Below are 27,500 nucleotides of genomic sequence, written 5' to 3'. Positions count from 1 at the left end.
TAACATGAACCAAGGCGGTTGTGTAACGTTACACTTAGCGCAATCGACGTGTTGCAAATATGAGCTAGCCAACACTAACGAATTAGTCTTTTTGAACTTCTGTCTTGCAAAGTTTCTGAAGCTAATGTGTATCTATTATCTCCACAGGTTTTTGATGAAACTGAGCCACGAAACGGTTACAATTGAGCTCAAGAATGGCACTCAAGTGCACGGCACCATTACTGGTAACGTTAGGCCTTGTTCTGCTTCTTAAGGAGATCGCACGCTGTGAGCATGTAGCTTAACTTGCATCTCAGTATCAACAAGTAGCATGTCGTTTCTTTTTAAGACTCCCGAGAGTATAGAAAGTTTAGTCAGTGTACACTTGCTTCATTGAAGTGACTCCTGGTCCTGCTTCATAGTCTGCATGCATGTTTTCCCGTCTCTCTCTGCTCTTACCCGGTCTGTGGCACACTTGATCTGCAAAACACAACTGCTTGAATATTAATCAAGAGCATTTTCAAGTACAGACTTACAGCTCTATTTGGGCTGGGTGGAAGTTTTGTGGTGGTAGAGGACCAGGGGTAGCTTAATACCAAGAACTTCTGCTTACATGCACATACATGCATACCCAAACACTGGGTAATTTTGGTCTCTGGTCCTCCCTCCACAGTCCACACCTTTCGTGTTTGTTTGTTTGGTCCATTACATCAGTGTCTCTATGCATCTTGAGTGTTCAGACTTCATTCAGTTTGTTCAGGTGTTCACAAAGAGACATTTCTATCAAGCTGTCCATAGTACACAGTGGCTATCAGTTTATTCATTTTTCTGAAATAAGCAGACTGTTTGTAGCTGTAAAAGTGCCACAATATTTCCTCAAGAAAGAAACTGTTATAGTTAAGCTTTCAACCCCTTTTCTTTCTATGATATAGTTATAAGTGCTTGCTTCCTTGTTGCTCTGAGCTGATTTTTGTCTTGTCTTGTGTTGGCCAGGTGTGGATGTGAGCATGAACACTCACCTGAAAGCAGTCAAAATGACCCTGAAGAACAGGGAGCCTACACAGCTCGAGTCCCTCAGTATCCGCGGCAACAACATCCGCTACTTCATCCTGCCAGACAGTCTGCCCCTCGACACCCTATTGGTCGACATTGAACCCAAAGTCAAGTCCAAGAAGAGAGAGGCTGGTGAGTATCTTTGTGCTCCATTGTGCACACGCCATTGTGGAATTTGCTCTATAACTGCACTAATCCAGTTAGTTCTTAACAAGGAGGCAGCGTCTGGAGTTACTTATTTCTGAGTTTCATTTGCATCATGGTTGGTATATTTTTGGGTAGTGGCACTTCAGCTGCAAGCCTTAAAGCGATACTCCACCATTTGGGGAAATGCACTCATTTTCCACCTCCCCTCAAGTTAAACAATTGAGTTTTACCTCTCCCCAGTTCATCCAGCCGTTCTGAGTCTGACAGTAGCACTTTTAGCTCCAGCTCATTGAATCAGATTAGACCGTTAGCATCTCTCCTATAAGCTAACGGTCTAATCTGATTCAATGCCTTAATATTCATACTAGGGCTGGGACAACGCGTCGACGTAATCGATGACGTCGACGCAAAATATGCGCGTCGATTCATTAAGCATAATGTGTGCCGCTAAAGATTTTGAATTTTACACCTTCAGTGTTTCCCATACGTTAACTAATCTGTGGCTGGGGGCCACGAAATCATTGAGCTGTGCTTTTTACGCACGCAGCCTTTCCTTGCCCTGGCCACTCTCTCTTGTAACGAGCCCGCTGCTCCTCCTCTGCATGTGCATTTAACAAAATATTCACGATTGTTGAAGGATTGTTGTTGCAACATAGAAGCATTGCATAGAACACGGTGGGCTAAATTGCTATTAGATCCGCTTAGCATCGTGACCATGCTTAAAACTGCTGCATTAAAGTTAACTCTGCTAAGGTCTCATCACAACATAGTAGCCTACATTGAGGAGACCAAACTAAGTTAAGTTATGCAATCAAGCAGTATCTCAAAGCTAACGTTAGTTTGGATGTCAAGTTTAGCATGCTTACTTACATCTGCTTGTCAATTTCGTTACTCATGTAGGGCTCATTTTATTGACTCTGAATGTTTGCAAAATCCCAATGGAAAAGTGTTTTCCAAGACTCAAAAGTGCTTGTCCCAAGGAGAAGTAGGCTACGAACCGTTATTTAAACTAACTACGTTATGAATTGCATTCACATATCAGCAGCGTTTTAACGGTGTGAATGTTAATTGCAGGGATTTCCTCACGAAGGTCGTCTTAAAGTGACAGGCACTCAATTAGACCTACTGAACTGAACTGAATGCTACCTCTGACTAAGAATGCATTACTTTGCACTTGTAATTAATGTGGAGATAATAATAATAATAATAATAATTAAAAAAAATAATCGTTTATCCCAGCCCTAACTCACCCTAATGTTCATGGTCTAACAGCACTCACTAAGGGCTTCTACACACAGTTGCGTTCCTTCAATGCATGCCAGTGGGTGTTCTCGACGGTAGCTCTGCAAATGACTTGGAAGTATAACCATAATTTGATTGGTTGGTGCCGTCCGTCGATTGGCTTAATTGGCCGGTGCCGTCTGTCGGTGCAGCAACAGCTGAACTTCTCAACGCGAGCGACGGGAGAAACGCGACGCAACGGAATCACAATTCAGTTTGGCAACGGATGACGTGAGCCCATGTAAAGTGAATGGGATGAGTCTCCAGCACTGCAACGCACGCAACTGTGTGTAGAAGCCGTAACTCTAATAAAGAGGTCATAGGTGTACAACTTATCGCTCTCAATCTATGCTGTATATTCAGCTGGCCTAGCTTGAGTTTGTGCTTTATCATGCATAAATTATGCTTCACAATTTAACAACAACAGCTTTACTGGCAATGTTATTGTGACTGTTGAAATAATCTTCGTCAAAGTCTAGTATGATTTTGTGTGTGTTTTGTATACATATGCACATGGAACAGTGAATGGTGTTACATACAATCAAAGCCTGTTGTGTTGAGCCTGGACTCTTTGTTGTCTCCCTGCAGTCGCTGGTCGCGGTCGGGGCAGGGGAAGGGGTCGTGGAAGAGGAAGAGGCCGTGGCAGAGGTGGTGGTTCCCGGAGATAACTGCTCAAGGCCAATTCTGTGCTTTTGTACCCCCACTGTTTGTACAGGATTTCTTTTGAATTTTGTCTGCTGAGGAAATATTTTCTTTCTTTTTTTTTCTATTCTCAGTTTTCTTTTTGTATATTAAAACCATGTTCTAAACAAGAAGTGTATTGTTTTCTTTTATTGATGACTGAATATTTAGCACAAATTAGAAAAATCCCTTTATTTCAGGAAAGGAGTATTTTTTTTGTTTTTTTTGTTATTGTCTTTGACAAAAGTATTTGCTATTAAAGCATTTGATTCTGTAGAGTAAATACATCTTATAAAGTAAACACTTAATCTTGTTGGGTTGCAAAGATGGCACATGTCAAAATTAATGGTAAATTTTAGTGTTAATGTAAATAACCAAGTTTGGCACAACTGCTTACAAAAATAAAAATAAAGCACATTTATACACGACTTATGCTGACTTGAGTTGGCTTTATAAGAATACCTTATTATTTTGATTTTGTTGAATATATCAACATTTTACTTTCAAGTCGGTCAGGGGTGAAGCATAGACTATAACAGAGAAAGTAGACGAGCTCTGAGAGAAAATGTCAAGTTCAAACTTGCCCTTCGAACTGCTTATGAGGCTCAGTGCTGCGTTGATTCGACGCAGGCGCGCAACAGCCTATTGTGATCAGCATGACAAACAGCAGTTTACGTTAGGTGTTACTGGTGTGTCCTTAGGTCTTTACTGACTTGTAGAAACCCCTGAATAGCAGTTTTTAAATTGACTCAGTATGTCTAGTGATGGTTACTTCATGTATTTTGCTTTTGGGAGCAATTTGTTGAAGGAACGGCTTCAGCTAAAAAATCCATCTGCGACATTTTATTCTACTGGTCGACTGAAGGTAGGTTAACGTTAACGTCACTAAGAGTGTAGTTTTTAGTTATATTTGCGACATGTCTTCCTATTGTTGCTGATTTAATCGTGTTACTATCAGAATGCAATATTAACCGGGTCAATAACAACTTGGGTGAAATATACCTCCTAGAATGTATAACAATGCAAACCTACTCTTGTCTATGAATAAATAGTAGCCTACGGTTGTGTTAGCAACTCGGCACAAATTTGTGAGGAGGACCGATGTTGAATGTATCCCCCGTAGGCTATGTAGCGTTAATGCTTTCTCTAACGCTCTGGCCTCATAAACTCCTGTGTCGTGTCAGTTACTGACCACTTACCGGAAGTTAGATATGGAAAATAATGTACAACTTTTGATAACCAGTTAAGAATTCGGTGATGCTATATCTAGAGGTTGAAAATTGAGTGTGGCCGTCAAGTCAATTGAACCTGACGGGTCCGGTTGTTGAATCAAAGTCCTGTAGAATCTTGTAGGAAAAGCTGATGATGTCACTTTGACACCCCGAGATTGATGGCTACTTTCAGGGCATTGTGCTGCTCAGACATAGTAACCAGTCCCAGATACTCTCCAATAGTGTACCAAAAAGTGATGACGAGTAGCCTAACTGTCAAACAAGCTAAACATGGGTATGCTACTGAGTTGATGTTACATGTTGACCGAAGGCAGTGTTGAGCAGGATTTTTTAGTGGTCTGGCTCGGTGGTCATTGTAGCTATGCAGCAGTGTGATGGGCTTGTAATGTCTTCTTCTCAGGATTATGTCCTGAGGTTTGGTTTGTGGGGAGAGAGGGTGCAGTGCAGGTGGAACGGCGGAGTTGCCACCATTGAAGAAAACCCAGGTGCAGAGGTGTGGGGAGTAGTCTGGAAACTCAGCAAGGACAACCTTGCCTCTCTAGATAAGTACGTATGAAGTGAATATTGTTGATGTAGTCTAGATCTACTCCAAACTAGTTCTTCAGTGTAAACCCCCAACTGTCTTTTTACCTTTACTTCAGGTGACATCAGGTGACATTTTCCACCCTGAACATGGGCAAAATGCCCCATTGACATCAATATGTTTTATATAGTCACCACACTGCCACCTGTGGTTGTATAGAGTAACCTGTGGTAGCTCTTTACAAAACATATTGATGTCAATGGTGCATTTTGCCCATGTTCAGGGTGGAAAGTGAAAAAGAAAGATTTGCATAAGACAAGTCAAATTGGTGTTTTTAAAAAGAAAAGATCATGGAGAATAAAGAAAAAAATATTTAAAAAATCTTTGTATATTCCCACAAGGTGTTTGGGTGCTCTGAAAATGAGAACCAAAATGATTTTTTAGACTTGTAAGGTCTGCTGTTCAGACCCTGAAGGGATTTATTTTTTGTGAGAGTGTTTCTACTTATCTCAGTAAGGAAAATAAATCAAGAGCCTATGTTGAGTACAAATATGTCTTCTTAAGGCTTAAACAGAGCCCAGCCAAAAACTCCAATAAAATTTGTATCAACTTTGAGGGACAGCTATGACCATGCAGGATTATCCAGACCAAATGTGACGATTTTGCTACATACGATTCCTATTTATGTACCAGCATGCAAAATTTGAGCCTCCTACATGGTTTAGTTCTTGCGCTGTGGGCTTGTGAACTTTGACAAAAAAAAGAGGCTGAACAAAATCGACACCCCCCTCCCCCTGTGAAACTGGCTGTATCTTGGAAAGTATTGATCTTACATAAGAGTAATTTTACAGTGTGTCTCCTGGGTAACATAGGTACACCTGGTAATTTATTCAGATTTTTTTGAGACCTAAGTGCGTGGGCCCTGGTTGAATTGACGTGGAATGACCCAGATGTAGGCTACACCAGCAGTGAGATGTTTCTAGCCTACATAAGTTGTAAGTCTGTTGTTGCATCTTTAATTACTAAAAGTATACTAGCTCCATAGGCCTTTGTGTACGTTCTATGTCGTCAGGTTCATTTGCAGCCAGACCGGTTAGGTCAGGTTCATAAAGCAGATGTTAACCCCACCCCCCATTGTCTTAGAGAGGTTATGTAGTTGCACTTATTGTATGTTCATGAACGTACAGTACCCTCCAGAATTATTGGCACCTCTGCTAAAGTTAAAGTAAAAATGGGTATAAAAAGTAATCTGTTGGTGATTTATTGTAATCTCACAATGAAAAAAAATAGGAAAAATCCAACCTTGAAGGGAAGCAAATTTATTTTGAGAAAAAGGAAAATCTCATAAAGATAATATTTATAATGATAATAAATATTTTTAACAAAGACACGTTGCTCACAATTATTGGCACCCCTGCTTATAATACCTTTTTAAGCCTCCCTTTGCCAATAAAACAGCTTGTAATATTCACCTATGACACCCCATAAAGTTGGAGAATACAAAGCAAGAGATTTAAGACCGTTCGTCTTCACAAAATCTCCCCAGATCGTTCAGATTCCTAGGTCCACACTTGGACATTCTCCTCTTTGACTCACCCCACTATTTTTCTATGGAGTTTAGGTCAAGGGACTGAGATGGCAATGGCCGAAGCTTGATTTTGTGTTCAGTAAACCATATTTGTTTTGATCTGGACAATTGTTTTGGTTCATTGACTGATGAATGATCCAATCATGACCAACGTTTAGTGTCTTGTCAGAGATAGGTCACTTTTGGTGGTCACTTTTGAAGATTTTTTGGGGGACTTGGTGACCCCAAGATGACACCTTTGTCTGTAACTCTCCAACAGTTGTTCTTATGGAATTGTTTGCCTATCTTACCATCCTCCATACTGTACGTGGAGGCAAGGTAACCTTGGGTCGTTGTCCAAGCATGTTTGTCTAATTTCCAGTTGATTAGAACCATTTAATCGTTGTTTTAACTGTAAATATAGGCATTTTCAACAAAGTACCTAGTTTGTATAGACATTCCTTGACTTACAAATGTCAACACACTTTCTTTTTATTTAAGTTTAGTGTATTCTCTTGTCTTTTTGATGTTGAAAAATGACTAGAGGATTCTCTGTGTCACTTTATTTTAATACCTTAGTGAAAAAGAAAGCCATTAACTACTTCTGAAAGTTCACAGACACTCATGAACTTAAATAAGTTGAAATTAGATAGGAAAATGCTTCTGTTAGGTTCTGTATATAAGATTTTTCTAGGGGTGCCAATAATTGTGAGCAACGTGTTTTCGTTAAAAATATTTATTTCTTTATGAGATTTTCCTTTTTCTCAGAATAATTTTTCTTCCCTTCAAGGGTGGAATTGTCCTCATTGTTTTCATTGTGAGAGTACAATGAATCTTAAGATTTTTTTTTTTATACCTGTTTTTAGTCAACTTTACCCAAGGTGCCAATCATTCTGGAGGGTACTGTACATGTTTTTCTCTGCTGCAACTGATTTTTTTTCAGACAGGAGGAAGTGTACAGTCCCATGGAGGTGAGTGTGGAGACAGACAGTGGACTGTTGGCCTGTCGGACGTACCAAATGAACAACTTCAGTGCCTGCCTGCCTTCTCCCCAGTACAAGCAGGTCAGCTGGGTTTCTGAGTTACTTTGTAACAAACTGTAGTGTAGAGACGTGCGCACATCTATAGACCCTTTCAAGAGAGTTCCATTATCAGCATCGTTGGCCCCACAAGGCTTCCGTTTTTGTTTTTGTTTTTATTGTTGAAAGGGTCTATAAAAATTCAACAGGTGCTGGATACTAGCACACAACGTATAAAAAAGAAAAGATATCCGCACACTGCCTCGTATGCTCCCACGTTACAACGTTTCGACCGCTCACTCTTCTCTTCTACACCACTTTTGCTATATTGCAATTTATTGGATAGTCCTATTACTACACCGGTAAATGGGTTTCTGTATTATTAATCTTTATTGTTTATATTTGTTGATGGTTTTGGGATGACACTTGTAAACAGATGTGGGTAGACTAATATGTAAATGTTTTATCCCTCTGTCTTCTGTAAGAAGGTGTTATATGATGTTGACAGTCTGTAGATCTGTTAGCTCTGAGCCATGAAGTGGTATTATTGATAATGGTCACTGACAGAGATGTTCTTTTAGCTGCTTAAATATGTATCAGTGTGACTTGTCTTCTATGCTACCTGACCCACCTGTTTGTATGACGTTCAGATGGGATGTTGGACCAATTGGGCTCCACCCAGTCCCTAACAATGACTATCCTTACCCAGCATCTGTTCAGGTTTATACCTGACGAAGACCTGAGTGGTTGAAACGTTGTAACCTACCATTAAACTGGGAGGCAGCGTGCTGATATCTTTTCTTTTTTATACTTTGTAACAAAACCAGACAACAACAGTACACTAGGAAATTTAAGAGCTTAAGTGGTAAATTCTTAAGTCATATTACATTCATTATCATTTGGAAGTGGTATGCCCTTGAAACGTATTTGGTATACTTTATTTAAGATGATAGTTTGGAAATACACTATCCATTGTTGTCTACTTCTACATGATACAAACTGCATAAAGCTTTGCATGTCTTTAATCAGGGATGTGCCGTATTGATGATACATCAGAATCAGAATCATTTTATTGCCAATTCTTTTTTCTTTTTCCACAAGAAAAAGAAAAAAAACAAGGAATTTGACTTGGTGAAATGGTGCAGGACACATAAGAAGTATACATGTATTTGAAATACGTATTTCAAATGCAAATTTTTGTTATTTGTATTTTATTGGATTAAAGAAAATGGCTTCAGATCGGTAAAATGCTATTTAATGCCTAAGAAACAGAGAAACAAAATTAGCAGACTACAAACCATTTTGAAGCACTGCTTTTAGAATGTAATTTCTTTGGAGTGATAACATTTTTGTTGGTAGACTTTTTTTTTTTACTCTGATGAAATGCTATACAATGTACTTTGCAGAGCTCAAAGAAGAGTAAAGCATAGGCAAGGTAAAGGCTTTGGCGAATTTATTCATGGCTGTTCTGCCTGCTTTTCAGGTACTGTGCCTTGGTGCCCAACAGAACGGCTTGCCCCTGGAGTACCTCAAGAAACTGCAAGACGTGGAGACTAACAACTACAGCGGGCCGTCATCCATCATGGACGAGATCAAACTTGTGATGAACTAGCAGGGATGTGCCCGAGTAAGGAGACTCATGACGTCCGTTCGGCCTTCGATGTCCCTCCCCTGAAAATGGTGCCACACATCACGGCAGGAGAATCAGTTTGCTTTCTGATCGGTTTGTTCTCCTCCTCCCTCCAGAAATGGTTCTCATAGTGTCCTTTTTCTTATCTGATTTCTTTTTTATTAATGGGGGAGGGGGTCATTGGAGGCCCTGAGGAACCAGTTTGGGTTTGCAGACATGGAAGGGGCCAGGCATTGGTTTGATTCCCTTGAACTGGAGTCCAGGGAAGTGTGTCAAGCACTGGCTAAGTGTTAAGGCCAACGCCCGCTGGTGGCGCCTGACACACATCAAGTGATGCCAAAGTTTAGAGCTCCGTGACTCTGTGAAGTCCACTGGCGGCGTCTGATGTGCATTGACAAAGTTTAGAAATTTGTTCCATCTCTTGAGCGTCAAATCCATAGACACGAATGTCGCCGCCAATGGGCGTTGGCCTTGATGTTTTTTTCTTTCCTCATAAATGATCCATTGCACACAAATTTATTCATAATGACGCAGACCCTCCAGATCTCTCAGGACATGAATGTTGTACATAAGACTCAACTCCATGAACAAAAACCTAGCTAGCACAGCTAAAGTTTATTTGAACAATCATCAGTGTCAAGTTGTACAGGGAAAATAACTCAAGTAGCAGCTCACACAAGAGATCTGAATCCTTTCAGAGCACTGTCATAATGCTTGTTTTTATCCCTAATAATGTAATCATTAACTACCTTTGCAGACCACCTGTTCTCTATAGAAATAAAAGACACAGACAGGACTACTGAACTGAATTAATGATATTTAGTAAATTGGTATAGTATTGGACTATGATCCATAATATTAATTTTAAACTCATCATAGTCATTATGTCACCTGTTATTGAAGTGTTCGATGATTTTCTTGCAGGTGTACATATCTTTGTTTTCATTTATATACAGTAAAAGTTTTTAAGCTGCAGTGGTCTTATTTGATTAAATGACTAAGCACAAAGTAAAGTGGTGTTCTTCTTTGGTTGATCTCGTTCGTGACATATCTGACACACGCTCGCACTCGCGCACTCTCACACACACACACACACATACGCACAACATATATGTATATTACAGCAGCATATTTTACACAAAAGAATGGCACTTATTTCACACTGTACCACATTCCTAGCCTAGGGTGGCCTTTCTTGTCCATGGAGTCCATTATCTGTCCAGATGTGTTTACGAGCACTCTAGTCAGTGACATCACTGACTCGTTCTTTTGTCCATCAGAGGCCAGTTACGTTCCTACACAGATATGGAATGCAATGCTGCATACCTTCACCGGCCTGCTAGACAGACCGCCCGGTTATTGTTGTTGGGAATCATCTGCTACTAAAGCTGAGAGAGAACTGCAATGCTGTAATTAAACTGTCATTACTATCATTACATCATTTTCAATTGGCAACAGTGATTTACAAAGTTAAGATCACGTTAATATCTGATCATAAATATGTACATATCTTTCCCTGAAATCATCCCTTGTGTGTCTCTGCCCTTCATGCCGAAATGGGAATATCTCTGGGCAACACGGTTTGATACATTCATTCATTTGTCACGCTCTTTAAACCATACATATCCTCTACCCTGACCTATTCACTGACCCCAGACCATGCTGATGATTCAGGCCTGTGGTTTGGTCATTCAAAGGTCATGTAAAGCTCAAACCAACCAGAAAGGACCCTCCCTGGTCAGTGATCCAGCAACCTTGCTTTCTTTTGTGGAATGGAGTTAGGTTTGGGAGTGCAAAACCAACAACATGAAATCCCAGAGGATTTGCTTTACTAGAAGATGCTACGTTTTTGGCACTTTGGTGAGTCCTTGGAGCAGTGGAAGCCCTTTGTGGTGGCACTGATATGTCTTGTGGCAGGAGGGAAGCAATAGAGTCCAAGTGCCCTTGTGTCGCTGCCGGGTTTTTTGTGAAGAATATTCTCAGCTGTTCCCCAATATACAAAACCTTCAGTTGGAAAAAAAACAGGTGTTATTTCTGAACATCCAATTCTACAGAGTACATATAATTGAGTTGATGTCTTGCAAACACAGTCTCTCTCTCTCTCTCTCTCTCTCACACACACACGCACACACACAACACATTCTTCTTGCTTACCTCTATATGCTCTGTGTCTTAATCAGATGGGTGTTCTGGACAAGACCGGTTCACCTCAAACCACTCATCTATGCAGCTGTTGGACAAAAGGAGAAATATGAAATTGGAGACCATTCTGAAAACAAGATATCACCAATCTGGTTTCAGTTATATTATTATGTGAATGCTGGGGTTTGCCAGGGGGTTGGTGGGTGATAAGTGAAAGTTTTGAAGACTTGTGTTTTATTACCCTTTATGATAAATGCAGAGACAAGGCAGGCGAGCAATGGTGTCTCCCTGGACCATGTCATCCAAGCATATTGTACACTCCCCAGAATCCTTTGCTAGGACGTCCTCTGTGAGAAACAGTGATATACATCAGGCATGATGACTAGAGACAAAAAATATAGATTAAGTTTTGACCGAATATATTTACAACAGCATGCAAACAAAAAAGGAAACCTTTTTTATTTTATTTTACTTAACATACATTAATCAAGATAACTTTCTGGAACTTTCCTTACACATGGACCGTACAACAACTTTAAGTATTTGGCTCTTTGTTTTTCAAGAATACATGAGTGAGATAGTAAGGCTCCCACTGGCGTAATAGTTAGGTATTAGGTTAGATTAGTTGCCATGATCATTAGCATGAAATGACCAGATGAGGGCGCTCATAACACACACCTCCTATCTCAATCACATGACTATAACACAAAACAGGCCTGGGCATGTCTTCAAAATGGAAGGAGAGGCCATTTATACTATGGGCAGTTGACTGGACCATGCAAATGCAGATTTCCAAGACACACGGCAGAGTCAGTTAACACTGACCCTACAGGCCATAAAACGTATGGCGCAGACATGACGAGGGCCTAATCATCCTGGTCATCTCCATAGTCTTCTCTATTGTATTACACCTGCTGAATCAGCTGGGCCAACTGGACAGGGCCGCTTGAATACTCAACCACCAAATACATTTAGTGTGTAGTTTTGTGTGGTGGCAGCAACACACTGCATGTGGGCAGATACCCTGAAGAAAATGGCTTTCACACAGGAATCAACCTTTATACTGTATTTTACTGCCTTGTTTATATAGAGTAGGGTGTATATTGGCTGGTTCATGGGGATTGCTATCCTTTGTGCTTTTTTCCCCCATCAAAAGTGACAAGTATGCTGACTTGTTACAGGGATAAGGCATTACTGAGCCAATGAAGTGATGAACCACTCCACGAACAGAATTAAAATTAAACTACAGGAGGTCGAAGTTCATCTTTTGCTAAGTGCTTGAGTGAGAAATAAGTGAAAGAGTATACAGTATGTGAGCCTGCCATAGTACCACACCTTGTGGCTTTGTCTTTTTATCTGGTGAAATGAATTCAAATTGAAATTATCCTACCTTGTATCTTTTTAAAAATATATATTCTATTTAATGGACTTCACTTTTTAGTTTTTTTTTACAACTATAGCCCTTTTATGCTTTTATTTATTAGTATACTTTGATTTTGTTTATGTAAAGCACATTGAATTACCCCTGTGTAGGAAATGCATTATATAAATAAACGTGCTGGCCTTGAAATCCTTGAAATGAATAACTGGCACAGTAGAGCATTACAACAGTCAGATAAAAATAGAGAAAAATGTTGTCATGGGGACAGATACTATGACAAAGTATCAAACCAGAGATCATAGCATGGTGAGTGCAAAAACAAATCATTGTGTTGTCGGATCAATCTATAATACAATATCCTACAATACAAATACAGTATCTAACCCACTCCACTGTGTGTGTGTGTGTGTGTGTGTGTGTGTGTGTGTGTGTGTGGGAACGAGGGCCTCTGTATCATAATGAGTACTTGCATACTGTGTGTGTGTGTGCGTGTGTGTGCAGGGATGGATTACTGCACGGGCCTACTGGGCCCAGGCCCAGGGGCCCAAGGGGTCAGGGGGCCCTGAAGCCCAAGCCTTTGCATGGAATCATTGCCTCAATATCAACAAATCAGGATGTAGGCTATGAATCTGATTGAATTTAGTTTTGGCCATCCCCAAAATGCACCAGAATACAAGAAAATCACATCAAACAAATTAAACATTTTCTGGGGGAGGACCCCCCCCCCCCCCCCCCCCCCCCCACACCCAGGCTGACCACAGAGGTCACTCAGGCAAAACACTAATCTGAGACGGAGCTAAAAGCTACTAGCAGAGAGGAGCAAGTACAGATGTAAAAATATGCACAAGGAAGGAGAAGAGAGAGAGAGAGAGAAAGAGACAGAGACAGTGAGAGAGAGAGAGACAGAGACAGTGAGAGAGAGAACTTTTGTCCATCACTGTCTTATTATATCATCCTTTGTATTATGAATTGTGTCTGCCGTGTGTGTGTGTATTAATTGTATTAGTATGTTATTGCTTTGAAAAAAGGTCAATTGACCCTTCGCTAAGTTCTTGCCAACTGCCATTTCAATTTGAGGTTGAGAGAAAGAGAAAAAAAGGTTAGGGGTAGTGAAGGACACTACGACCTACAGTACACAAATCAAACAGATTTACCTCTTCACCTCTGTACCTTTCCCCTTTATTTCTCTCCTATTGACAAGGTTGAAGATACTACTTCACAACATTTGCTCCAGACTATTAAGCATCTGTCAATTATGATCTATCAAGACATCAGTACTCAAATATGGAACTTATGATGTACAATACTCAATATTATATTTAAGAATTTGTGCAAAAAATGGGTTAAATAGATAAATAAATATGGTATCGGTATCATTATATATTTAGGGAATTGCTTAGCCATAGCATAGACCAAGATTAAGAGGTAAAATAAGCTGTTGTTTGATGCAGTGTCTGGTGGCTGAGTGACACATACAGTTACTTGACTGCTCTAATCTAAGATGGACTGACAATTAATCCCCCAAAAGAAATGCCCAACAACACTTTTTGTACTGTTATACAGTTTGTGCAGTCTGATTCATTTGCGATGCTAAATAATGCAGGTGATATACAGTATATCCCTGCTGAACCCACACCTTCTGATGAGGGTGAGGCGGATGGGATGGTTTTATGATCTATGATTTATGAAAGGAAGTGAGCTCATTAGAGAGGCAGCTGCTGCTCACCGTTATAGGAGAGTCTGGGTTTGGTGAGACACATGACAAGGTGCAGGTCCATCTCATCAGATGGGACAAACTTGGAGCATACGGGACAGTGAAACCCTGTAGAGAGAGTGAGAGAGAGAGAGAGAGAGAGAGAGAGAAACAAAAAACAATCAACATCTAACAATTACCATTTCACAATTGGCAAACAAAGAGTAAAATATTTAACCGAAAAGGCAAGAAAACCATATTACATTTTAAGGAAATCATTAATTACATACAAATGTGGTTAAAAAAATGTTGATTCCATAATTAAACCAATCTTGCTATATGGGAGTGAGTTTTGGGGCACCAAATACAAAAACAATTTGGAGACATGGGACAAAAGCCAGCCTGCGGTATTTTTTATTTAGAATTCTGCAAAAATATTTTAGGAGTGAACAGTAGTTGCTTAAATATGGGTTGTAGAGTTGAATTGGGAAGATTCCCTCTCCTTCTCAATATCCACAAAAGAGCGGCAAAATTCTGGCATCACCTACAACATATTGAACCAAGCAGATACCACCATACTGCTGCCCAGCTGAGGGAGGGAAACCCAGAGAAGAACCCCCTAGATTACCTAATTAAAAAACATGGCTAAACTAAATTGACTCAACAATTGCTTCAAAATTAAAACAATTAGAAAAAAATCGAAAGAAAATTACATTAACAAAAGGATAAAATTAAACAAGTAAGTAAACTCAATGTGTATAAATTAATAAAATCGCCACCTTAAAATTGCCACCTTATTTAACTCAAATTCAAAATTATAGCCTAAGCATAGAAAGCTATTGACAAGGTAGGCTAGCTGCTGAGTGTATATTCAATCCTGCCACATCCTGAGAGAACACCCCATGTTCCATGATCAGTAACATAATAATTCTCTTTCTAATAATTTTCTTTCTTTCTTTTTTCTGTTCAATTAATCAGCCAGGTGTTGTTATTATTATTATTATTATTATTATTATTATTATTATTATTACTATTATTGTTGTTGTTATTATTATTGTATTGAATGCTTTGGCAATGCTGTAAAATTTACATTCATGTCGATAAAGCTTGTTGAGTTGAGTTGAGATCGAGAGAGAGAGAGAGGAGAGAGAGAGAGAGAGAGAGAGAGAGAGAGAGGAGAGAGAGAGAGGAGAGAGAGAGAGAGAGAGAGAGAGAGAGAGAGAGAGAGAGAGAGAGAGAGAGAGAGAGAGAGAGGATGCCATAACACGAGACAGCCACTAGGCAAATATGTACATATTTATCCTCCCTTTCTTTCCTTTCTTTCTTTTCTCCATTGTGTGCTAGTGTGTGTATGTGGGCGGCGTGGGTGGGTGTGTGTATATGTGAGTGTGTGTGTGTGTGTGTGCTCTAATAATTGCTAATTTTTTGATGTAACTACTGCTTTGGCAACATTGTAACACTTACAGTCATGCCAATAAAGCTCATTGAATTGAAATTGAATTGATTTGAAATTGAGAGAGAGAGAGAGAGAGAGAGAGAGAGAGAGAGAGAGAGAGAGAGAGAGAGCATCATCAATAAAGTATAGAGATGAAAAGCTGAAAACTCAGAACTCAAACAAGAGGCATTAAAAGACCACATGAAATTGACTTGATTACAAATTCCACGTGGAATTGTAAGACACTCATCCAACAGTACCAAAAGTACTAAAAGTATATCAGTTTGGTCGGTCAACGTCTCACAAGCCTAAGGTTCATGCCAGAGGAGGTAAGAAAATCCAAAAGTCTGCTACAGACGAATAGAGCAAAACAAGTATGTGATATGGGCCTATCTATTTTGGTTTGAGTTACTGCTCCAGACAAGCAGCTTTAGAGGATGAAGACTCAGACAACACTGCCCAGCTTACACATGAGGGCCCAGGGTGCATTGCATGCAAAACACATAGGTAAAAACAAGTACCATAGAACACACAGAGGATGTGGCTCAGGTAATGGAATTTGGCAAGTGCTACCTTTAACGACCTTACTATCCCCTGACTGCTTGCTGTGAACTATGGCTTCAAATCATGCTATGATTAACGGCAACTAAAACTATGGAGAATTCAATCGTAAAATGGCCTTTGTGGTGGAGGACCTGAAAACAAAGACACAAATCTCATTATATTGGCCGTATCACATTTTAGCACTCAAAGCCAAGTTGAGGAGAGCACTTTGACTGTAAAAACGAAAAGAGAAATATATATCAGATATATATCAGACTTGACAAAAGGCTACAAGGTCTTTAAAGCAACACAATGGAAGAATTGATATCTATGCCCCTTGGCATCAATATTTATCACAATTTAGCACTAAGACGGCAGGCTACCTAGTTAGTCAATGACTGACTAAAAGGTTCTTGATCCTACCCAATCAACAATGTTAGATAATGCAATATCAAGCATTCAGGGCGCACATTGGCAATGTCAGAGACTTTATTCCCCGTATTATAAGTTAGTGTGGCATCAGAATGAGTTTAATCTGTTATTTTGAAGGTAAAAGAGCTGAACTGCATTGGGTGCATTGCATAAGGTTAATGTTGTGTACTAGTACAATGTCATGTACTCAGCATGGCAAGGACCCATGTGACAAAAAAGGGGAAAGGTCAAAGAGTCGTAAAAAAAGAGGAATATTATGGAAAAAACCCAGAGTCATGGTCATGCATTTAACCTAGTGTGTGACCAAGGTGTCCAGGAACTTTCAAGGGGTCCAGCTCTTTCAGGAAAGATAAACAGTTTCTGCCTGACACTGCAAGAAAAATAGCAGGCATTGTCGGAATTTTTTATTTATTTTGCTTTCTTCCACCTCTCTATAGCCAGCAGACAATTCCTCTCATATATTCAGCTGTTATTATTATTTATGTGTTAAATATATCAAATCTGAACAAATCTTATTTTGTTGCTGTTACAAACTAATTTAGCATAAGTCAACGATGGGCTCAATATGTGCATGCACCCCTCAGTGACTAAGTAAACAGAGTAGAATGTTTTCACACATACACACACACACACACATAAACACATGCATACATACATGCACATACACATTCTCTCTCTCTATCATGGTCTCTCACAAACACACACACAAACACACCTGTTTACCATCAGCGGCAGCTTGTGCCTAAGCAAAGATTAACAGGGAGAGAAAAAGCAGGTCAGCCAAGCCTACGCGACCAGTCCACCACCACTGACATGCATTAGGATTAACTCTTCAAGGCGGATTACTGCGCCAAGGCTACAAGCGCTACTGCGGCCCTTTCAGCAGAGCCGCCCTTGCGGGCACCATGTCTACGAGAGAACAAGAACAAGAGAGAGAGAGAGGGAGAGGGAGAGAGAGAGAGAGAAAGAAAGAAATAAAGACAATGAAAGGGGTTTACCAGATACCCATGCGATGGTCAGATAATTAACCACTAGGTACTGTATATGTATATAAGGGAGGAAGAACAAATCAAAAGTGAGAGAGAGAGAGATGGGGGAGATATTTCCTGATACCCATTCCATGGTAAAATAATTAGCCACTGGGTATGCACACATAAGAGAGAGAGAGAGAGAGAGAGAGAGCACACATAAGAGAGAGAGAAAGAGAGAGAGAGAGAGAGAGAGAGAGAGAGAGAGAGAGAGAGCACACATAAGAGAGAGAGAAAGAGAGAGATCAAAGGAGAGAGACACATAGAGACATTCGAGAGAGAGAGAGAGGGAGAATGAGGCAGGGAAAGGGAGAGGGAGGGAGAGAGAGGGAGAGAGAGATAGAGACAGGGAGGGAGGAAGGGAGGGAGGGAGGGAGGGAGGGAGGGGAGAGACAGTAGGGCATTTCCTGATTCTCATGCCATCGTCTGACAATGAGACCGGGAAAGCAAAGAAAGAGATAGAGGGTTAGAAAATCTGGACTCCTGTACCCTGGTTTGACCGTAGGAACAGAGGTACTGAGAACCCAAGAAGGCCTTACTACAGCCACAGCCATACGGCAGGGGTCAGTTCCCAATGTAGTCCTTTAACTGCCTTTCAACATCTGCATGGGTGCTGATTTGGTGTAAAAAAAACAAAAAAACAAAAAACAGACCATGTGACAAACGTACTGTAATCACTAGTTCTACTTCAGTTCACCTACTGACCGGGAAGCAGTTAGCATTAAGATGACAGACATCAGATAACACAGATCTCTGTCTGTAGCCTATATGACTATCAGTCGGTGTATGCTTCCTGATATATGGGACTTTTGTGTAAATAGTTACACTAACAATCCTCCATTTTCCCTCACAAAGCTACAAATATCATGTCCTCAAAGCTCTTCAAAGGCACTCATATTCAACTAAATGTATCCCTGGAATCCTACGTGATCAGTTGGTGGATACCGCAGTAAAGAGCCATTCATTTCCCATAATATGCAAGACCTTCAAATCATGTTTCTGCTACTATGAATTGCTATGAAACCTTGTTGTCCCCTCTATTCAATTTGTCCTTGTCTGGTGTGCGAAGAGGTGTGGTTGTATATGAACTGGAATGTGTGGGACAGCAATGTTGAGGTTACCACAACAACTATTTGTATTTCTATACAGTTCAATATTCCATTAACTGGAGTATGGTGTGCTGTTCTAGTCTGTCGAACAACTTTGTGTGTGGGGTGGGGGTTCATATCTGGAGCACGGTGAGAAATTTCTCAGCCAGCTTTTGGAGTGGTCTGACTCTTGACATTTAAGGTCTCTCTCTCTCTCTCTCTCCATCCCTCTTTCACTCACATGTAGTCACAATAGACATAACATTCCTTTGGCAGGGCCCTGATTGCTAGAGCAGATGGCTGTAAAAAGGGTAGGCTACTGTTCAGAGTACACCGTTAATCTAATTGTCGTCTCAATAAAACCATATAACTTGACATGGCATATCACTTCCCCATTGTGTATGTTGTGAGACAGCATTTCATATGAAAAGATTGTAGTTAACCTGCACCACGCACAACATAATCACCAAAAAGTCGATAAAGTCATTCGCATGTGAGACTCTCAAAACTCCACACACACTCTGACCAAAAGCCCAAGATGCTCTCACCTGCATGCCGTCATCACTTGAGCGACAGGCAATCGTAAAATGTTGGTTAACCCACCCCAACCCAACGACAGCCATCCCACCAATAATCAAAATCTGTTATAGGTCTACCCCAGCTTGCAGCAAAATAGGTCTGTCCCAGCTTGCAGATGATAGTGAAACAGATGATAGTGAAAAGTGCATTCAAAGTTCATTACCGACATTATGGGAAATTATTTTTATAGACGCCATATTAAGTAATAATTACCACTATCTATCCCAGACAGGGAGTGGAAAAGCCATGGCCCACTGAAAGAACAGTACTTGGCAAGAGGACCGTGAAGATGCTCCTTGTAAAGCAAACACTCTGTCCACGCCATATTAACATGCACTTGTCACATCAAAGTCTGATCAAGTCAAAGATGTAGATTCCAAAGTGAAAACACACTCTAACAAAAGACAATAAAAGAGAAAATTGGCATACACTGTAAAAAATACAACTTGGCTTTAGTACTGCCAAATAACTTCTGACTAAACAGAACTCAAATAATCAAATAGTGTAGTAAAACTCATTATATCAAGTTTTCTCAACTAATTTGGCAAGTTCACCTAACAAACTTAAGAAACTGAGTTGACTCAACTTGTATAATTAAGTATCTAGTAAGAGAGAAGTTTCCCAAAGTTCACTGAACTTCTTAGTCAAGTTGGCGCAAGCGCATTGTTTCCTAACGTATCAAGTAGGCCTAAACACAGAGAGTTTTTTTTTTTACCGTGTAGTATGTCAAAATCTCAAAATGTAAGCAAGATAAGCAAATGCGTGGCGGCATCCATAAATAAAATGTGCTTGCTGACACTTTTGTTTGGGGTGTCATGTGAGCACATCGCTCATCCTGTGTTGGTCATTGATAAAGTTGTGCGTCTTGGACTGACCCACTATTTCTTGTTGCAACACACACTGACCCGTGACTGCCTGCCTGTTATCATGCCCTTATCTGTTTGAGATGGTGGTTTTAAGAGTCACAAACATACAGTCATGTGCAACAGTTTTCTGTGTCCTTGTTTTGATTGTCTTGAAGGTAAACCATTTATGGTCACATATCTACCATTCTGCTCATTTATTATGACATTTAGCAGAGAAAGGTACTGTGTGTTTGCTTTATAGGCATGTGATATATTTTGAGATTATAACTGAGGCATACTGTACAAAAAACATTTGTCTTTTTGCATTTAAACTAATAAGCAAAAATCCAAATTTCTGTTCATGTAATTTTGTTCTATCAATCCAAAACGTGCTATGTTATTTATGAATGCGTGAATATGCACCAATGTTGTCAGGATATGCACAAGGCTAAAGGTCTGCAGAAAACATGTGTCTGTTATATGTTGTTACATTTAAAATGTTTGAGTGATTTTCATTGTACTGTTGAGACAAAGCCATTATGATCAGATCTTTATGACGCATGGATTTCCTTACCTCCAAGTAGGTGCGGTGAGAGGTGGGCTGGTAAGGATCCTATCAGGAGCCTACTCCTGCCGGGTAGATCTGTCTCTCCATCGGTGTCATCGCTGCTACTGTGATTCCCACCGCTGTTTGGTATATTAACCGCTGCTTGGTGAAGTGAATTCGGCCTGGTACCTTGGTTGTATCTGCCCCTTTGACCCATTTGTGAAATCCCCGCTGTGCCTCTCAACCCAGCAGTCCTACCTGCCCCGTTACCAGAAGTGGACGAAGGGACATCCGAGCCGGAATAAGCTCTGACCCGACCGCTGTTAGCAGGAATGCTCTGTTTTGGACCCATATCTGTAGTTTCAGGTGTGAGGTCTCACCTGACTGCTGTTGACGACTCACACGCAGTTGGGATCAGTATTATCTGTGGATCATAGGTTACCCGACATAGTCTGTGGGGTTGAAGGAAACGAAGCAGCTACTCAAAATAAACAACCCAGCGATGACAACTAGTGAGCCTATTGCCGTTTAAAAAAACGTAAAAGAGATTGTGCCCAACGGTAGAAACATAAATAAATATCTAACCCTGGTTGACCCAAATAGGTGAGGCGAGAAATTCTTAGCGCACTTGTTGCGCTCCTCTCTCCGATGTCATGATCTTCAGGTATAACCAAACATATCCCCAAAAATCTTGTTTTTTTCTGTCTGTCGTAAGACAGCAAATAAAAGAAAAACTGACTTCCGAGTAGCAGTTGTGAAAAAGAGGAAAACAAATGGCAAAGAAAACGGCGAGGTTTAAGAGCGTGGAGGTTCGAGCTGTCTACTGGAGGCCATCGCGCTGTGTTAAAAGCTGGGATTGCCCTCCTACTGTATGTGCGTCAGGTGACGTCAGCGCTGGACTCAAAACTCCACAACAACAGACAGCAAAGAGCTTTGCACACACACGGCACGTTGCCAACATCAGTAACAAAACATGGGATAAGATACGTCTACTTGAGTAATTTTATCAGGTATATAAGTAACAATAACCCCTCTATTTTAACATCTGTAGGCCTAGTAAGTAAAAAATATCACTTCACTTCAGACAAATAAGAGAGACAGCCAGATTATTGCCTCCAAATAGTTTATATTCAAGACTTTCACATAAACTGGACAACATAAATCACAGAGTCTTGGGGGAGAAAACTCGGGTAACCAACTAAACAAGGGTTGGAGAAAACAACCTAACATTCATGTCCAGAAGCACAAGTTACCTGAAACGTTTAAACAAACCATTTGTGGATTTTTTAGGCATGTTCTCAAAGGCCATGGGTCAAAAAACTACCGCGAAAGCATCACAGTGCACAGACTCAACAATGTATAAGAAACAAACAAACCAAATGTTAAAAAAGACATTCGACCCATAATATATAATAACAATATTATTAATTAATAATAATAATAATAATAATAATAATAATAATAATAATAATAAATACAGGAAAAACAGCAGCTTCAACTTGTGTTACCACAGACGTACACGCAGTGGGCCTCTCTTGCGCTGTTAGGCTGAGCATGGACAGGAAGACAGTGCATATGGATGAAACAGAGAAAGATGGCGGGCTGTGTCAGTGACTGCGCTTACATGGACTTAGGTATGCCAGTTATGAGGCTTATCCTGGTTTTGATCATATTTAGAATATGATGTTTACATAGACACATAGACACCTGGTTATTAATATCCCTGTATAGCCTCGCCTACATGATAAATACTAGTATGACATTTACCAACAATAGAGTTCTATGTATGTAGCCAGCCGCTGGGATAAGGTGTATAAATGGAACAGTATCCCAGTTTCTTTCAGAGTACTCCGGCAAGCATAACCGGATTTCTCAAAACCAGGATACGGGCCTGATGTTTACATGCGCACAGGACACTCAAAAAAAAACCTGATGCTAACTGAATACTGAAGTGCACCTAAACGCAGTCAGTGTCAGGAGAGCACCAGCAGCTAAAATCAACAGGCCGATTTAAAGTCATCGGCATCCAGACCCACATCGCCAGCTGCAGCCTGCGGTGATCCTTGCAGGATGCCATTGGTTTGTGTTGGTGTATGATCATGTCTCTCTAGTGATGGTTGCGTTGTGCTGCCTTATAGCTTGTTCTTGCAGTGTACCAAAGTGTTATAACGACAGTGCGTGTATGTGTGAGGCCATAGCTATATACTTTCACGGAATGTTCCCATTTTATATATTTTTTTTAATTCGGCACATCTTTTGGATGGCTGTGAATCCACACACCTTGTCTCAAGTGGATGTGTTTTGACATTGCCCTTGAATCGTGATGCGACAAGGACATATCTGCTTGCTTTGGTGCCTTCCTCACCACCAGTACTGTCAATGCAGCAAACATCATCAGAAGAGCCCAATAAACCAGTTGGGCGTGTCTTCAGTGATCAAGCAGGAATAGCATAGTGGTGCACACTACACAGGAACTATTCTTAACATCTCGCAGATGCAATCAGTCAAAGTCAGTGAAGCCTTTGATCAAACTTGATCAAAAACCGATGCCTGTCTCTCAGGTGCTACTGATATAGCCTTTCCCCACACCCATACGAAAACACAAACACAACATAATCAAAAGCGTCTTCAGTGACTTTCTAAAGGAATCACTTCATCATTACTCAGAGGACAGAGAGAGGAAAAATGTACATACAGTCTCTCTACTTCTTAATCACTTTGTATTTTCAGCATGAACTATCCTGCCTAAATCAGTGTTTAGGCCACTGAGCCTTGACAACCACAAACAATAGCAGAAGAGTTCCCTGTACTCTAAGCAGGCAACCGTTAATCATATTTCCGTCTTTTGTTGTGAGTGTTAGTAGGGTTTGCTGAACCAAGTAAAACTGCTACCAACATACTACCCTCTGTGTTAACATACTCTACATGGTGCAAATTAAAATGAAGAGAGAGCAAGGATGGGAATTAAACTAATTAGAGGACTTAACTATTTAAAGGGCATGATCATACACTTCAACAGGTTTCTGTGAATACCTGTTCCCAGCCCGCTATATGTGCTTGGGGTTGTTGTGAGTGTGTGTGTGTGTGTGTGTGTGTGTGTGTGTGTGTACATACGAGTGTGTATGTGTGTGTGTGTGTGTGTGTGTGTGTGTGCGTGATTTCAAGACAATCATCTGACCTGACAAGCACAGAACTTAAATGTGGACAAAAAATATACATCTTAAGTTCAACTGAGCATTTGTGCAAGATAAGAGCTAAGCACAAAACGTCTCGTCAGAGCATCAGCTTACAGTATATGTGTGTGCGCATATCCGAAAGTACCGTAGTGGAGGATAAAACCTGGTGGTGAAGAGAGGGAGGGAGCACAAGCATGAGGCAGGGGTGTGGAGGGGTGACAGACAGTCTGAGAATGAAAGCGAACGAGAGAGATATGTGTGTGTGTGTGTGTGTGTTTGTGTGTGTGTGTGTGAGTGTGTGTGTATATGTGTGTGTGTGTGTGTGTGTGTGTGTGTGTATATATGTGTGTGTGTGTGTGTGTGTGTGTGTGTGTGCGCGCGCGTGCGTACGTGTGTGTGTGTGTGTGTTAATTAGCGGAGTATGTCTGGGTGTTTGGCAGGGGGCAGGGTGGAGTGGTGGTGGTGGTGGTAGGGGGCTCTTTGTCAGCCATCACTGTTGGCTAACACCCATCTGCTGGTGGTCTGTCTCGGACTCGTCCTCCACGTCTGCGTGATACTGCTCAAACGTGTCCTCATCCATGTCTGGAAGACCTAGGAGCTGCAGCAGGAAGGAAGGGTTGGGTTCACAGCGTTAGCTAATATACATGCAACTGATATACATGCAAAAACCTGACATGCATTCCCAATATTTGTGGAACAAAACATTTGCATAGATGCACACCCCGTTTACAGCAAAGCTACTTCTACCTGAGTAATAGGATGGGACAGCAGCCAATCCAAACGTGAGTGAGTGGGTGTGTGTTGTTGTGTAATTCTGGCATACAGTAATAGCTGTTTGAGATATATCTTAGAACTATTGCATGTTACTATGCAACCTCAACTTGGTGAACCCCTACACAAAGCTGTCTACATGTATACAACTATTGTTGTTCAGTTACATGTATTCATTTAGCAGACACTGTTATCCAAAGTGACTTATATGTCGACTATATTACCAGAGCAACTTGGGGTTAAGTGTCTTGCTCAAGGGCACAACGGTGGAAGCCGGGAATTGAACCCACAACTTTTCAGGCTACTGCACACTTAACCACTATGCTACCACCACCCCCAAACACTAAATAAAAACATGACATTCGTCACATTCTGTCCATACTTCTGACGTGATTCAGAATGATTCTTAGTGAATCAGCAATGATACTCTGCATAATTAGCACATAATTATTTATAATATTTATTATAAATAATGATCATATTTGGCTGATGATTGCAGTCACTTACAGGCCTAAAGGACCTGAAGACCTTGTCCAGGACCTCCAGCAGAGTTTTCTTTCCACAGGAGGAGATGTAGTCTTGGGCCAGCTGCAGGAAAGGCAGGCAATCTTCACTCTCACTCCACACATGCTGTGGAGAAAGAAGGGAGAAAGTGACAGAGGGAGAGAAAGAGAGAGAGAAGAAGAAGACGAGGAGGGAAAGAGTGGGGGGGGGGGGGGGTAAGGGATAAAGAGAATGGCTAAGTGAACCCTGTCACATCAACAGTTGCATCTTAGTCACGTAGGGTACCCCATACATGAATAATAAACAGACCAGAGACCTGCTACAGTGGGGAACTGCATGACAAAAATGTGTGGTCAGGGCACATTATTCAACTTTGCTGAAGTCTGCAGTTCGAACCTCTCTCCTCAAGTACCTCTGCTCTCTCTGCCCTGACACCAGATTCCCAAACGCTGCTGGCATTTCCTTTCTCATAGGCTCCAGTTGTTTGGAATCCAGACTCTCGCCAGTTCTCCTCCTCTCGCTAACATAGTTAGCAACTAGAAATTACACACAGTGGGCCTTGGAGTAGCCTACACATGAGAATTCAGCAACACTCTTTCAACAACCGCGCCCTACTACAACTATCTAACACAACACAACTGAGTGCTCATATTGTAAGTGTAAGTGTTTGAAGAGATTGCACCCTTTGACAGACAAGACGAACCTAAGAGGGAGTAATTGCCATCGTCACCCTCTGCATTTGGGCCATCATTGGAGCTACGCTTGACTGATACAGTGCTATCCGTTTCAAAATGAATCATGTTTCGGCTGAGAATCAATGGGCCCCATTCATCTCCTCTGTTAATGGACTTTTTCAAGGGGAGACAAAGACGACCTCTCTCATAATATAATTACTCCACTGGGTTCAAAGCAGAAGCAGTGTCTGCAGGGAGCAGCAGCGAAGCTGAACCCATTCAGTTGACACGGCCATAAGAGAGGACTACGACACTGCATTGCCTGCACACTCAATGACAGCATGGTAGTAGGTCACCGGTGAGAGTGCTGTGCTGTCAAGAGCGTGTTGTTTACTGAACAGAGGGAGGCAGAACAGTCAGGGCATAAACAGAAGAGCGCCCTCTGGTGGCTGGAGGAGAAGGCGCTCATTTAACGTGTATAGTCAGAGACTTTCTAATGAGGAGACACAGCACTCAAAAACTCCTCCATAGAAATGCATGGGGTTAGTTTGTAACGCCAATATGGCCGTTGTCTACATATATAATCCCACCCCTTCCTCGGCAAAACGTTGACATGTGAATACATTGAGCCAATCATGTGGTGTGATGTGAATACATTGAGCCAATCATATGGTGTGTTGTGAAGACATCGTGCCAATCATGTGAACTCGCAGCTGGAGCAAGGTTGGTGTGTGAAGCCTTGCGCACGCGCATTTCTGCCGAATAGGATGCCCGATGAGTGCCCAAAAAGCGTTGCAATATGGCCGCCGAGTGGAGGGACTTGCCTAAAAGGACTTTGGTATAGTTCAGTGGTGGCCAAACTTTTCATGGCAAGAAGGCGTCCATTTGAAGATGGGAAAAAATTGTGATCCTGCAACACCAAGGTACAAAGATTGTGGCACTCAAATAGTCAACCTTTAATAATAACAAACACATGTTTAAGTTAAACCTGAATATTAAATATAGCATATATTGCATTGCATAAATACTCTAGCTAAATGAAGCTGTTGTTTTAACTGATCACGTCTGGCCGCAGCCAATAGTTTCATGGTGAGAAGACACATTTAAGCAAAACTTAGACATGACAAGAAAGACATGAAATAGGATACTAAAGGCTAACTGATGGAGTTTGTTATGTGCGTGTTTATGGATGAGGAGTGCTGTTTAACTCATTAAGATGGGAGGGCTTGTTTTGCACACTGCTCTTAAAGGGATATTCCACCATTTGGGGAAATGCACTTTTAGCTCCAGCTCATTGAATCAGATTTGACTGTTAGCATCTCTGCTATAAGCTAACAGTCTAATCTGATTCAATGAGCTGGAGCTAAAAGAGTTACTGTCAGACTCTGAGAACGGCCGGATGAACTGGGGAAAGGTAAAACTCAACAGTTTAACTCAAGGGGAGGTGAAAAATGAGTGTAATATCCCTTTAAGACTTTGCCTTGTGTTTTGGGTAGTCCCTTCAGAGCAGCCACACCCTTGGTGGCACTGAGCCCACATCAGCACTGCAT

The 27,500-nt window shown here is 41.0% G+C and overlaps 4 protein-coding genes across 7 annotated transcripts in view; 2 read left to right on the top strand and 2 right to left on the bottom strand.

The window, feature by feature from the left end:
• Positions 1–3,272, top strand: part of snrpd1 (small nuclear ribonucleoprotein D1 polypeptide) — a 3,885-nt gene extending 613 nt beyond the window's left edge. For both annotated transcript variants that reach the window (XM_042077002.1, XM_042077001.1), the window contains exons 2-4: positions 148–224; positions 973–1,164; positions 3,049–3,272. In XM_042077002.1, the coding sequence (XP_041932936.1) occupies positions 148–224; positions 973–1,164; positions 3,049–3,128 (349 nt within the window). In that variant the 3' untranslated portion in view covers positions 3,129–3,272. The remainder of the gene's footprint in view (positions 1–147; positions 225–972; positions 1,165–3,048) is intronic.
• Positions 3,273–3,770: 498 nt separating this feature from the next.
• On the top strand, positions 3,771–10,125 carry ggcta (gamma-glutamylcyclotransferase a). 2 transcript variants are annotated; one of them, XM_042076996.1, is made up of 4 exons: positions 3,771–4,006; positions 4,774–4,919; positions 7,407–7,449; positions 9,296–10,125. In XM_042076996.1, the coding sequence occupies exons 1-4, from the start codon at positions 3,896–3,898 to the stop codon at positions 9,404–9,406; spliced, it is 411 nt and encodes a 136-aa protein (XP_041932930.1). In that variant the 5' UTR covers positions 3,771–3,895; the 3' UTR covers positions 9,407–10,125. The 2 variants fall into 2 exon arrangements, with proteins under 2 accessions (XP_041932930.1, XP_041932928.1); XM_042076994.1 differs by having other exon boundaries at positions 3,774–4,006; positions 7,407–7,527; positions 8,966–10,125.
• The window catches only part of mturn (maturin, neural progenitor differentiation regulator homolog (Xenopus)), a 26,727-nt gene continuing 5,249 nt past the window's right edge, over positions 6,023–27,500 (bottom strand). Inside the window, exons 2-4 of one of the 2 annotated variants that reach the window (XR_006026180.1) lie at positions 25,280–25,402; positions 23,104–24,599; positions 6,023–6,034 (exon numbers count right to left, since the gene is read on the bottom strand). Coding sequence is in view for 1 of the 2 variants with exons in the window: in XM_042077003.1 (XP_041932937.1) it covers positions 24,492–24,599; positions 25,280–25,402 (231 nt within the window). In the remaining variant the exon portion in view is untranslated. Of the gene's footprint in view, positions 6,035–21,910; positions 24,600–25,279; positions 25,403–27,500 lie in introns of those variants that run through there. The other variant, XM_042077003.1, reaches the window with a different exon arrangement.
• On the bottom strand, positions 9,693–21,685 carry znrf2a (zinc and ring finger 2a). Its single transcript, XM_042076993.1, has 5 exons — positions 20,853–21,685; positions 14,362–14,457; positions 11,496–11,601; positions 11,267–11,342; positions 9,693–11,116 (listed from the first exon to the last, which is right to left on the bottom strand). Exons 1-4 carry the CDS (start codon positions 21,175–21,177, stop codon positions 11,285–11,287), a joined length of 585 nt encoding a protein of 194 aa, XP_041932927.1. The 5' UTR covers positions 21,178–21,685; the 3' UTR covers positions 9,693–11,116; positions 11,267–11,284.

Source organism: Alosa sapidissima, chromosome 21, assembly GCF_018492685.1.
Source record: "Alosa sapidissima isolate fAloSap1 chromosome 21, fAloSap1.pri, whole genome shotgun sequence".
Lineage (NCBI taxonomy): Eukaryota > Metazoa > Chordata > Actinopteri > Clupeiformes > Clupeidae > Alosa > Alosa sapidissima.
The sequence above is the reverse complement of the archived record's forward strand: the minus strand, read 5'-3'. Positions and strand labels throughout refer to the sequence as shown.